The 13,173-nt window shown below is 37.9% G+C and overlaps 1 protein-coding gene across 6 annotated transcripts in view; it reads right to left on the bottom strand.

The window, feature by feature from the left end:
* Nucleotides 1–13,173, bottom strand: part of LOC140200207 (coiled-coil domain-containing protein 138-like) — a 73,948-nt gene that overhangs the window by 40,453 nt on the left and 20,322 nt on the right. For all 6 annotated transcript variants that reach the window (XR_011886575.1, XM_072263177.1, XM_072263178.1 and 3 more), the window contains exon 5: nt 12,099–12,280. Coding sequence is in view for 5 of the 6 variants with exons in the window: in XM_072263177.1 (XP_072119278.1) it covers nt 12,099–12,280 (182 nt within the window). In the remaining variant the exon portion in view is untranslated. The remainder of the gene's footprint in view (nt 1–12,098; nt 12,281–13,173) is intronic.

Here is a 13,173-nt window from a genome sequence, read left to right on the forward strand (position 1 = left end):
CTACGAGATTCGTCAGACATGATTTTCCTTTCACAAATCCATGCTGACTTTGCCCGATGATTTCACCGCTTTCCAAATGTGCTGTTATCACATCTTTGATAACTGACTCTAGCAGTTTCCCCACCACCGACGTTAGGCTAACCGGTCTATAATTCCCCGGTTTCTCTCTCCCTTCTTTTTTTAAAAAGCGGGGTTACATTAGCCACCCTCCAATCCTCAGGAACTAGTCCAGAATCTAAAGAGTATTGAAAAATTATCACTAATGCATCCACTATTTCTTGGGCTACTTCCTTAAGCCCTCTGGGATACAGACCATCTGGCCCTGGGGATTTACCTGCCTTTAATCCCTTCAATTTACCTAACACCACTTCCCTACTAACATGTATTTCCCTCAGTTCCTTCATCTCACTGGACCCTCTGTTCCCTACTATTTCCGGAAGATTATTTATGTCCTCCTTAGTGAAGACAGAACCAAAGTAGTTATTCAATTGATCTGCCATGTCCTTGCTCCCCATCATCAATTCACCTGTTTCTATCTGTAGGGGACCTACATTTGTCTTAACCAATCTTCTTCTTTTCACATATCTATAAAAGCTTTTACAGTCAGTTTTTATGTTCCCTGCCAGTTTTCTCTCAATTTTTTTCCCTTTCCTAATTAAGCCTTTTGTCCTCCTCTGCTGGACTCTGAATTTCTCCCAGTCCTCAGGTGAGCCACTTTTTCTGACTAATTTGTAAGCCTCTTCTTTGGAATTGATACTATCCCTAATTTCCCTTGTCAGCCATGGGTGCACTACCTTCCCTGATTTATTCTTTTGCCAAACTGGGCTTTCAGCAGCCCATGGAGTAAGACGCGTGTTGGCGCTACTCCTTCCTTTTACAACTTACTTTCCACTGTTAGTTTTGTTTAAACTTTGAAGATTTATTACTTTTAGTGAAGGATTTACAATTTAATTACAATGGCTGGAACCCGAACTGGAATCGAATTAAGAGGTGGCAAAATTGCTCCCAAGGCTGAACAAACAAAGGAGTCAGAGGAAGTCTCTACTTCAGAAAGAATGTTTTCTTTGATGCAAGATATTAATACCAAGATCGGAATGGTGGACACCAAGATTGATAAAGTGACGAATGCTAATGAAAGGCTTGAAAAAACCATTTCTGCTGGTCCAGGAATCTTTGAGGAATCTGGAATTTCAATATCAGATGCTTAAAAAGGACACTAATAGAATCGGAAGAGAACAGGAGACAGTGAATCAAGTGATTAATGAACAAGAATTAAAGATATCTACTATGGAAAAGAAAATTGTTGAGATTTCTTCAGAATTATTAAGAGTTAAGAAGAAAACGATGGATCTGGAAAGCAGAAGTCGTAGGATGAACTTACGCATACTGGGTTTGCCTGAAAATACGGAAACCGGTGAGCCACTAAAGTTTTCCGTGAATATGCTATACACACTTTTTAGTGAGATACTTGAAGCTCCTCCGATGATAGACAGAGCTCACTGAATCCTCCGCCCAAAGCCTTCCGTTGAGTTGAAACTTCGCCCTGTGATTCCATGTTTGCATTACTTTACTACTAAAGAAGCTTTTCTTCGAGATGCTAGGAAGCTGGGGAAGCTAATTTATAATGGAGTAGAGTTTAAGATTTTGCCCCAGAGGTTTATGCAGAAAGAATTAAATATCCGGAAGTGATGGCTGAACTTTATAAGAAGAATTGTCGTCCCTCTTTGCGTTATCCAGCTCGTTTGAGAACTTCCCCGTTTAACGCCCACCCAAAACGATTTGACTCCCTAGAAGGGGCTTGGAAATTTATAAAGGAGTTTAATTCTGTCTTACAAGCAACTTAAACACTTAATCCTCAGCTGGGAGTCATTTGTTGCTGGATCGTTGAAAGTTCAATCTGCATTTTATGACTGCCCAGACATCGTTTTGGCTGTTTTATTTTTTCCTTTAGGATTTGCAATACTTTAACACTAGTCACAACATATTATTTGGTTGGATCTATCTTTTTTGAATATATGATCAACTTTTATTAAATGAATTTAAGATGGCTGCTGTTAACTACGTTTTAACCTCTGTTAGACATAATATCAAAATATTTGGAATTTGTTTATTTCTTCATGTATGTGTTGTTGTGTCTTTAGTCAGTGGTGTTAGCGCATAACTTTTTTTTTTTAAAAAGAGTCTCCTTCTTGGAGACCAGGGTTAAGGGATTATAGTTTAGCATGCTGTCCGCCTATTGGATGGTTTTCGGGCTTTTGGGGGGGGGAGGGGGGGGGTTATTAGTTTAGGTTTTTTCGACTGGGCAGTCCTGAGAGGTTTTCCTATCAACCATCTTGTTTTTTTTCTCTCTGATCAAATCCGTAATTTGTTCTTCCCTGCGGGTGTGGTCTGTGCCGGCGCACTAACCTATTTTAAATTAAATCTTAAATTAAAGCCTTATTATGGATGTTAATAAAATTAATATAATCTCTTGGAACCTGAATGGCTTGAACCAACCTATTAAGCATAGAAAGATCTTTAAGAAATTAAAAACACTTCAAGCTTATATTATTTTTGCGCAAGAGACCCAGATCCGTAAGGAGGATGAAAACCGTTTTTTTTTTAATTTTGGAGGGGCTCTCAGTTTCACTCTTCATCAGTAACTAAAATTAGAGAGGTATCTATTTTTATTAATTTTAAAATCCCTTTTGTACATCTTAGTACTGTCACTGATTCAATTAGAAGATACTTAACTGTTACTGGTTTGTTATGTGATCAAAAGATGGCTTTGGTGTGTGTGTATGCACCTAATGTAATTTTTTAAGAAGTTATTTTCTGCTTTGCTGAATTTAAATAAATATAAATTGATCATGGGCAGTCACTTTAACTGTTGTCTCAATCCTTCGATTGATAGATCATCAACCAATCCATGGCTTCCTAATAAGGCTGTGATCTGTATTAATTTTTTCTTACTAGAATACGGCCTAGTCGATATTTGGAGATTTCTCCATCCTAAAGATAAGGATTTTTCTTTTTGTTCCACATATACATCATAAATATTCAAGAATTGATTATTTTTTGTTGGACACGCGACTGGTGCCTTTTGTTGCTGACTGTGCATATGACGCTATTGCGTTGTCGGATTATGTGCCCACGAAACTAATACTGAAGTTCCCTGATAATATACAGAATGCATCTCAGTGGAGATTTAATGCTACACTCCTGCATGATTCAGCATTTGTAAGTTTTATTAAAGAGCAAATTTCTCTATTTTTTTGAATTAAATACAACTGAGGATATGTCAAATTTGGGTATTTGGGATGCGATGAAATCTTTCCTTAGGGGGCAGATAATCTCATATTCAGTAGCTTTAAGGAAAACTAAAGCGGAACTTTTAGTGATTACTAACAGCATTGAAGAAATAGATAAAGTTTATTCAGTAACACCCAGTGAAGATCTATACCTGCTTCTGACTTTTCCCATTAAGCAGCAACTTTTGAAATCTAAAAGTCAATTTTATATACATGGGGATAAGTCAGGTAAATTGTTGGCCAGTCAACTTAAAGCATCTATGGCTAGAAGGCAGATTTTGAAAATATGAAGAACTGATAGAACTGAAACATCAGATTATCAGGAAATTAATAAGGTATTTCTGGATTTTTACTCTTAACCTTTATAAATCTAATTTTCCAGACAATACTACTTTTATGAATAGATTCTTGCAAAGATTGAATATACCCAAAATTTCTATTCAAGACATGAATACATTAGAGGCACCTATTAAACGTGAGGAAATAGCAAGGGCTATATCCTTTTTTCAATCAGGTAAAGCTCCAGGACCGGATGGATTTACAGTAGAATTTTTTTAAGACTTTTACTGAAATACTTACACCTCATTTATGCCAAATTTTCACTGATTCTATATCCTCTAGGACTCTTCCAAAAACTTTCTAAGAGGCATCAATTTCAGTAATTCCCAAAAAATAAAAAGATTTATCTGAACGTGCCTCTTACAGACCAATTTCCTTACTAAATGTGGATTCTAAAATTCTTTCTAAGATTTTGGCTAACAGGCTCGAGAATATTTTACCTAAGGTTATTTCTAAGGATTTATTAAGAATAGATACTCATATTTTAATATTCAGAGATTATTGAACATTATTCATTCCTCTCCATCTAAAGAATCCGAATGTGTTGTTTCCCTTGATGCAGGGAAAGCCTTTGATAGGGTAGAGTGGCCCTATTTATTCGAAGTTTTAGAAAGATTTAATTTTGGTCCAGGTTTTATTTCCTGGATTAAGTTGAACTATCAAGCTTCTATGGCGGCAATTATAACAATCAAAAATCTCCTTATTTTAGGCTATACAGAGGTACCTGGCAGGGCTGTCCTCTTAGTCCACTGTTATTCAATCTGGCTTTAGAACCTCTTGCTATTGCCTTTCCGGACTCCAACAATGTTCAAGGTATTAAGAGAGGAGATAAAGTGCATAAGGTTTCGTTGTATGCAGATGACTTGGTAGTTTATATTTCAGATCCTAAGAAATCTATTCCTTCTATGTTATCTATATTTTCTGAATTTAGTAGCTTTTCTGGATATAAATTAAATTTGCACAAAAGTGATTTATTTTGTATTAATAACTACTTGGATCAATATGATCAAATTCCTTTCAGCATTGCTAAAAATAACTTTACTTATCTTGGTATTAAAATTACCAAAAATTTTAAGAACCTGTACAAGTATAACTTTCTTCCATTAATTGAATACACGCAACAAATACTTTCTGAATGGTCTCCTATGACATTATCATTAATTGGTCAAATTAATGCTATTAAAATGATAGTGCTACCGAAGTTCTTATATGTATTTCAAGCAATCCCTTCCTTTGTTCCCGAACTGTTTTTTGATAGAATAGACTCTAAAATTTTATCTTATATGTGGAATAATAAAAATCCTAGATTAAGTAAACCTCTATTGCAGAAATTAAAAAAACATGGTGGTATGGCTTTGCCAAATTTTAGAATGTATTACTGGGCAATTAATATTCGATATATTTCATTTTGGATTCATTATTCAGACATACATGACTGTCCTTTAGGGGTGGATTTGGAGAAAGACTCGGTGAAGGGGTATTCTTTGGCCTCTTTACTGGGAGCTTCTCTTCCTGTTTTGCTTTCTAAGATTGGTAGTCGAGACCTCAATCCCATTATTAAACATACATTAAGAATTTGGTTTCAGTTTCGTAGATTTTTTGAGTTTAATAACTTTCTTCTTTCTAGTAAAATCTATCTTAATATTTTTTAAACCATTAATTTCCAATCAGACCTTTTTAATTTGGAAAACCAAAGGAATAATAACTTTTTAAAATTTTATGGGGGATTGTTTAATGTCTTTCACTCAGCTAGTGCAGTGGTCCCTAACCACCGGGCCGCGAAGCATGTGCTACCGGGCTGCGAGGAAACGATATGAGTCAACTGCACCTTTCCTCATTCCCTGTCACGCCCACTGTTGAACTTGAACGCACACAAGTTCATCAGTCGGTCATTAACCTGCAACTACTCGATGAGTGAAAAACAAACGTCGCTTGAGAGTTTCTTTGGAAGAGATGGTAGGGGACATAAAAGGCCTAACGATAATGATAACGCAGAGACAACTGAGGCCGAGACTGTAAAAAAAAAGAGAAAGCTTCCTACAACAGAAAGTACGACGAGTCGTACAAAAAATATAGCTTTATTGCAACCGGTGACTCACACGCTCCAAGCCCCCTGTGTGTGATATGTGGAGACAAGCTGTCTAATGAGGCAATGAAGCCCTCAAAACTGCTTCAGCACCTTGAGTCCAAGCACCCTGCACTTAAAGACAAAACTGTTAAGTTTTTTGAACGGAAAAAAACGTGAGCAAGCGGGACAGAAACAAGTGCTAAGAACCACCACCTCCACAAATGCTGCTGGTCTGAGCGCGTCGTACTTAGTGGCTAGCCGTATTGCTAAGGCTAAGAAGCCTTTCACTGTTAGTGAAGAACTGATTCTGCCTGCTGCCAAGGACATGTGCCGTTAACTGTTGGAAGAAGCTGCAGCTAACAAGATGGCACAGGTTTCTCTTTCAGCTACCACAGTTTCAAGGAGAATCGATGACATAGTGGAGGACATTGAAGCACATCTGTTGGAACGGCTTAATGAGTCTGGTTTCACTACCCGAGTCAAAGAGGTTGCTCCTGAATGCCAGTCTGCACACTGTGCCACACACAGGGAAATGCTGGCTAGCCGAAAAATGTCACCTGATCTTAACAGCATATTGAGTGTGTTGTTGAAGTTATCAATCACATCAAAGTAAAAGCCCTTAACTCACATCTGTTTGAGCAGCTTTGCGAGGAAATGGATGCAGAGCACAAACGCCTTCTCTTACACACCGAGGTCAGGTGGCTATCAAGGGGACAGCCCCAGCCAGGGTTTTTGAGATAAGAGAGCAGCTACAGAGATTTGTTCAAGAAAAAAGTCACCACTGGCAGCACACTTCAGTGACGAGGAATGGATAGCAAAACTCGCTTATCTGTGTGACACCTTCAACCTGCTCAATGAACTCAATTTATCACTTCAGGGGAGAAGGGCAACTGTCTTCAAGTTGGCAGATAAAGTATCTGCTTTCACAGCCAAACTGGAACTGTGGGGATGGCGAGTGGACAGGGGGCATATCTGACATGTTCCCAACATTAGCTGGGAATTTGGGAGAGACTGAGGCTGCACTGTTCTTCTCACAGCTGGTGCACGAACACTAATCTTCGCTGTCGACAGAATTTGAGCGTTATTTCCCAACCGCAAATGACCCAAGACGTGCAAAGGAATGGGTCCGTGACCCATTTGTGAATGCCCCCGGTGAATCATCCATGTCAGCGCGGGAAGAAGATCAACTCCTCGAACTTGCAAATGACGGTATGTTTGACGTAACATCTCTGCCGGCATTCTGGATCAAAGTCAAGGCTGAATATCCTGAGATAGCCACGAAAGCACTGAAAACGTTGCTTCCATTTCCAACATCATTTCTGCGAAGCGGAGTTTTCTGCAATGAGTGCAATGAAAACTAAATTGCAGAATAGACTAGATACAAGGAACCCCCTTATGACTTATAATTGACATCACTATATTCACATGAGGAAAATATATGCTGTGGGTTTAATATTAAATTCGTTAGATAAACCCTTTTAGAAACGAAATTGAGTGTATTAGCCACTGATAAGTGACTTATAGTTTACTGATCACCTCTATTCCAGTCGTGATTAAACCCCCCCCCCCAAGTCAAAGGATAAATTAGCCTGTATTTTTCCCAATATTAATCCTATTTGCGACAGATGTAATATTGAGGTGGCTACTTTAACTCATATGTTTTGGTCTTGTATCAAGATAGATAATTTTTGGAAAGATGTCCTTAAAACTTCATCAAAAGTTTTGAATTTGGACCTGCAACCAAATTTATTTACAGCAATTTTTGGGATCATTTCACCGGAAGCAGGATTTGTTCCTGTTTCTGCTCAACGGATGATAGCTTTTACAAACTTTATTGGCTAGGAGAGCCATTTTGCTTAAATGGAAGGACTCTAATCCACCTACTGTTTTTTATTGGCTTTCTTCCATTATGTCCTGTCTAAGTTTAGAGAAAATAAGTTAAATATTTGATACACCCTTTAGATTTGAAGAAACCTGGCGACCTTTTACTCAATATTTTCATATGGTTTGATTTATTGCTCTTCCAGTTACTTTCTCGAAACTTTGGATTTGATCAGAAAGTTTTTTTTTTCTTGCTTTTACTCTCAATATGGGCTGCCCAGTCCCCTTTTTTTTTTCCTTTTTTTATTATTTTTTGTTTTTGTTTATAGAGAATTGTGGTTTTTTATACATATAAAAACTATAAAAGTTCCTTCATCTTTTTTTTCTTTTTATAAAATGATAAGAGGAGAACTGATTATCTTATATTTTATTATATACTATTAGATTAATACTATGTATGATCTTGATAATGTTTATTTTACCTTTTACATGTATTGTTATCGATATAGATATTTGAGATAATCCTCTTGTTTGTATATATGTGTTTTTTTTAAATTAATAAAAAGATTGATAAAGAAAAGAAAGTTTGCTGATGACCTCACTGTCACTGGCTGAACAACCGTGGTGATGAATCAGTGTATAGGAGGGAAATTGAAAATCTGGCTGAATTGTGCCACAACACCTTCTTACTCAATGTCAGGAAGACCAAAGTGCTGATTGTGGACTTCAGGAGGAGGAAATTGGAGATCCATGATCCAGTCCTTATCGGGGGAATCAGAGGTGGAGAGGATCACAACTTTAAATTCTTTGGTGTTATCATTTCAGAGGACCTGTCCTGGTCCCAGCATGGAAAGGCAATTACAAATAAAGTACGGCAGCACCTCGACTTCATTAGGAGTTTGCGAAGATTCAACACGCTATCTAAAACTTTGATAAACTTCTATAGATGTGTGTGGAGAGTATATTGACTGGCTGCATCACAGCTTGGTATGGAAACATCAATGCCCTTGAACAGAAAATCTTATAGAAAATGGTGGATATGGCTCAGTCCATCACAGGTAACCTCCTCCCCACCATTGATCACATCTACATAGAGCATTGTCACAGGAAAGCAGCATCCATCATCAGAGACCCGCAGCACCCATGCTCTCTTCTCACTGCTTCCATCAGGAAGGTGGTACAGAAGCCTTAGGACACTCACCAACAGGTTCAAAAACAGTTATTACCCTTCAACCATCAGGCTCTTGAACCAGAGAGGACAACTTCACTTGCCCCGTCACTGAACTACTCCCACAATCTATGTACTCACTTGTAAGGAAACTTCATTTCATGTTCTTGATAGTTATTGTTTATTTATTTATTTTTACTTCTATTTCCTTTTGTATTTGCATAGGTTGTTGTCTTTTACACACTGGGTTACCTGCCCTGTTGGATGTGATTTTCATTGATTCTATTATGGCTATTAGATTTATCAAGTATGCCCACAAGAAAACAAACCTTGGGGTTGTACGTATGTGGTGACATATGTATTTTGATAATAAATTTACTTTGAACTTAAACTTTAAAAAGTGCCATTAATCTTTTGATTATTGGCGAAGTTAAAGAATACAATCTGAAGAATTGCTATCGTTTAACAAAGTAACTTGGGTATTTCTTTGCAGTATATTTTAATATTTAAGCCTGTAATTTTCAATATATAATCTAATAATTAGAAAAAAAGATCCACAGTTGGTTTACAACATATAACAATTGGAGGCAAGTAATCTGAACATAGCAATACAAAGGAGCTTAGCTGGCTGAACTCAGGATTTAGCAAGTGTGTCATGCCATAGTGCTTGAACAATGGGAATAAGTGGAAGTTTGCAAAATGAAAATAAATCTTGCGTGGTTAGCACCACAGTGGTGAAGGAATCTGAAGTTTGGGAGCGCTATGGTTTGAAATGTAGGATTTGGTTCACTAACAGATTCTTGAAATCCATTGGAAGAGAGAAGCATGTTTGTAAGGTGGGGATGAAAAGAGCAAAAATCTGGCACATTAGTTTCTAAATTTTTCAGAGTTTTCTGCAATTATTGATGTTGTGAGTCCAGGGAGTTAATATATCTGTCTGTTTGATCACTCATTCCCTAACAATCCACTTACAATAATCATTCTATTTTAATATTAGTTACGTTTTTAATAGCAGCTGATAGTTTGAAAATAGAAGTAAAAAAAGACAGATGTCATTTAATCTCAGGATGTGTGCAGCACAACTTGCTGGTGTGTTTACAGACATTTTTAATCTCTCCCTCTCCCAGTGTAGAGTGCCCTCTGCTTCAAAACATCCATCATTGCTCCGGTACCGAAAAAGACCAAGGTAACATGTCTGAACGACTGGCGTCCTGTTGCACTCACCTCAATAATAAGCAAATGCTTTGAGAGGCTGGTCAAGGACTACATCTGCAGCTTGCTACCACCCAAACTGGACCCCCTACAATTCACCTACCGACATAACCAATCGACAGATGACGCAATAGCCACAGCTCTACACACTGTCCTTTCACACCTGGAGAAGAAGGATACTTATGTGAGAATGCTGTTCTTGGACTACAGTTCAGCATTCAACACCATAATTCCCTCCAAGCTCGACAAGAAGCTGAGACCTCGGCCTTCACCCTGTCTTGTGCAGCTGGATCCTGGACTTCCTGTCAGATTGCAAGCAGGTGGTAAGAGTGGGCTCCCTCACCTCTGCCCCTCAGGGCTGCGTACTAAGCTCCCATCCTTTACTCTCTGTATACCCATGACTATGTTGCCATCCACAGCTCCAATCTGCTAATTAAATTTGCTGACAACACTACTCTGATTGATCTAATCTCAAATAATAAAGAGGCAGCCTACAGAGAAGTCATCAACCTGACACACTGGTGTCAAGAAAACAACCTCTCCCTCATTGTCGCAAAAACAAAGGAGCTGGTTGTGGATTACAGGAGGAATGGAGACAGGCTAACCCCTATTGACATCAATGGACCTGGGGTTGAGAGGTTGAACAGCTTTAAGTTCCTCAGCATAAACATCACCGAGGATCTCACATGATCTATACATACTGACTGTGTGGTGAAAAAGGCACAACAGTGCCTCTTTCACCTCAGACAGTTGAAGAAGTTTGGTGTGGGCCCCAAAATCCTAAGAACTTCTATAGGGGCACAATTGGAAGCCTCCTGACTGGCTGCATCACTGCCTGGTACAGGAACTGTACTTCCCTCAATCGCAGGACTCTGCAGAGAGTGGTGCGGACAGCCCAGCGCATCTGTAGATGTGAACTTCCCACTATTCAGGACATTTACAAAGACAGGTGTGTAAACAGGGCCCAAAGGATCATTGGAGACCCAGGTCACCCCAACCACACACTGTTCTAGCTGCGACCATCCAGGAAACGGTACCGCAGCATAAAAGCCAGGACCAACAGGCTCCAGGACAGCTTCTTCCACCAGGCCATCAGACTGCTTAATTCATGCTGACACAACTGTTTTTCTATGTTATATTGACTGTTCATATTTAACCATCTTGTTACTGTCCTGTTGTACACACCATTTATTATAAATTACTATAAATTGCACATTTAGATAGAGATGTAATGTAAAAATTTTACTCGTGTATATGAAGGATGTAATAAAGTCAATTCAGTTTAAGTTAATAGAATTGCCTAGATTTAATGAAGCTTAGAAGGATAATGGGTCTCTGAAATACTCAAGATTCTGAACAACCTTTCTTTAGCGGCAGAGTCTAGAACAATGAAGTGTGGACTCAGGGTAAGGAGCGAGAACTATAGTTGAGTGTCAGACTAAGGTGTGAGCTGTTTACATGCGAAATGAGTAGAAAGTTCCACACTCTATAAAAGTATAAATCTTTGAAATATTATACTATAAGAGGACATAAATTTTCAATGGTTGAACATAAATTGATTTTGGAATGAAAGGATATGGAAATTCATCAAGAAAGTGACTTGTGAAATACCAGCAACAATCTGATTGAATGGTAGAACCTGGCTCATGTTTGCATATCATCTGTACCTCCATGTGTGTACATCATCTGTACCTCCCTTTACTTGCAATGCTCTTATCAAATGCCAGCCACCAGTCAATTTGAAGAGATATTGATCAAGACATTTTGATTTCATCTGACCAGATTTGTTCCTAAATTTGTACTTCAAGCAGTTTTCTCAAATGCAATTACAGCCTCTACAATTCATATCAATACAAGTTAGTATGCAACAGTAATGAAAGTACGCAGTGCACATTGCTTCATAACCCATTTAAAAATTCAGCTGGTAGCAGCAGTATTCATTGCTTTCTTTCATGTTCAGGAACATGCATTGTGATCAATTAAAAGAAGCCCAAGAAAGTATAATTTCAGCAGGTTTGTCAGTATATTAAAAATAATGAATTGAAACAGAAAAATGAAAAAGTTGGCTTCCTTTAAAGGTTAGTGCTTGATCAAGAAATACTTAGTGCTCTGTTTTTTTTTGCAGTTATGACCATTAAATTGACTTTTGAAACTAACTTTAACAATCATGGACTGTGCTATTATTGCACTGTAAACTTACCTGTAAGTGTTGCCAGATGGATGTTAGCTCATTATGAATTTGTTCTATTTCAACTGGTAAAAGACAGGGATTTTCCCAAGATTCTGAAAGGTTTCCATTCTTTAACTCTGTAATACTGTCATTTACATGAATTACTGCTGATGGAAAATTGCTGGAAGCTAAGCCTGAAGGCAAGGTAACATCTAAAAATAAAAACAAGGTGAAAATTCTTTGGTGAGGCAAGGAACTTGTTTTGCACATTGTTACAAATTGAAAAAGTAAAAGCTTTCTCTTGCAACTTGTATGCAAACGTGGTGCCTTCATTTTGCTTTCATACAAACACATTTTTCTGCCTGCACATACAACTTCATTCATCCGCTTCAGTCTTTTGGAAAGATAGTTCTTGCCAACGGTCAATCAAGGTTCTTAGACTAAACTAAGACTCTTTTGCTACCTTCTATGCCTCAGGCTCAAGGAAAATGAAAACGACCAGGTACTTTGACGCTTTTAGGGTCAATGAGCAACACACTTCAGGGAATATCAATCACTTATAGTTCCCACCAAGGCAGGCACACACCACCCTAGTCTGGAGATATATCATTGATTGTTCATTATCTTTTCTATCTAATAGCCCAAGTACTGAAGTTCAGGTATGCCACTTACTGCTAGCTTCTTAAAAGCAAAGAAAAATGGATGGTAAATCTAAGCAACACATACAAGATGCTGGAGGAACTCAGCAGGCCAAGCAGCATCTATGGAAAAGAGTATAGTCAACGTTTTGGGCCAATTGAAGTCATAAAGTACATTCTCTTTTAGAGATGTAGAAAGTCTAGGAGCACAAACATCCAATATACTGAATGACAACATATTTTAAATTTAGCTGCTCAATAAGCTCAAAAAACCTATTGTGAAAAAAAAAATATATTTGGCTGAAATCAAAGTTCAAAGAATTGTAAAAATGAAAGATAAGCAAATAACATATCTGCAGACTTCCCAGCACAGTAGCATTACAAGTGCACAGATACAAATATTAGAACAGAAGTAGAAAGAATAAAAAATAAAGTTACCATAAACAGTCTAACAGGAGGGAGTCATC

Source organism: Mobula birostris, chromosome 7 (assembly GCF_030028105.1).
Source record: "Mobula birostris isolate sMobBir1 chromosome 7, sMobBir1.hap1, whole genome shotgun sequence".
NCBI classification, from domain to species: Eukaryota; Metazoa; Chordata; class Chondrichthyes; order Myliobatiformes; family Myliobatidae; genus Mobula; species Mobula birostris.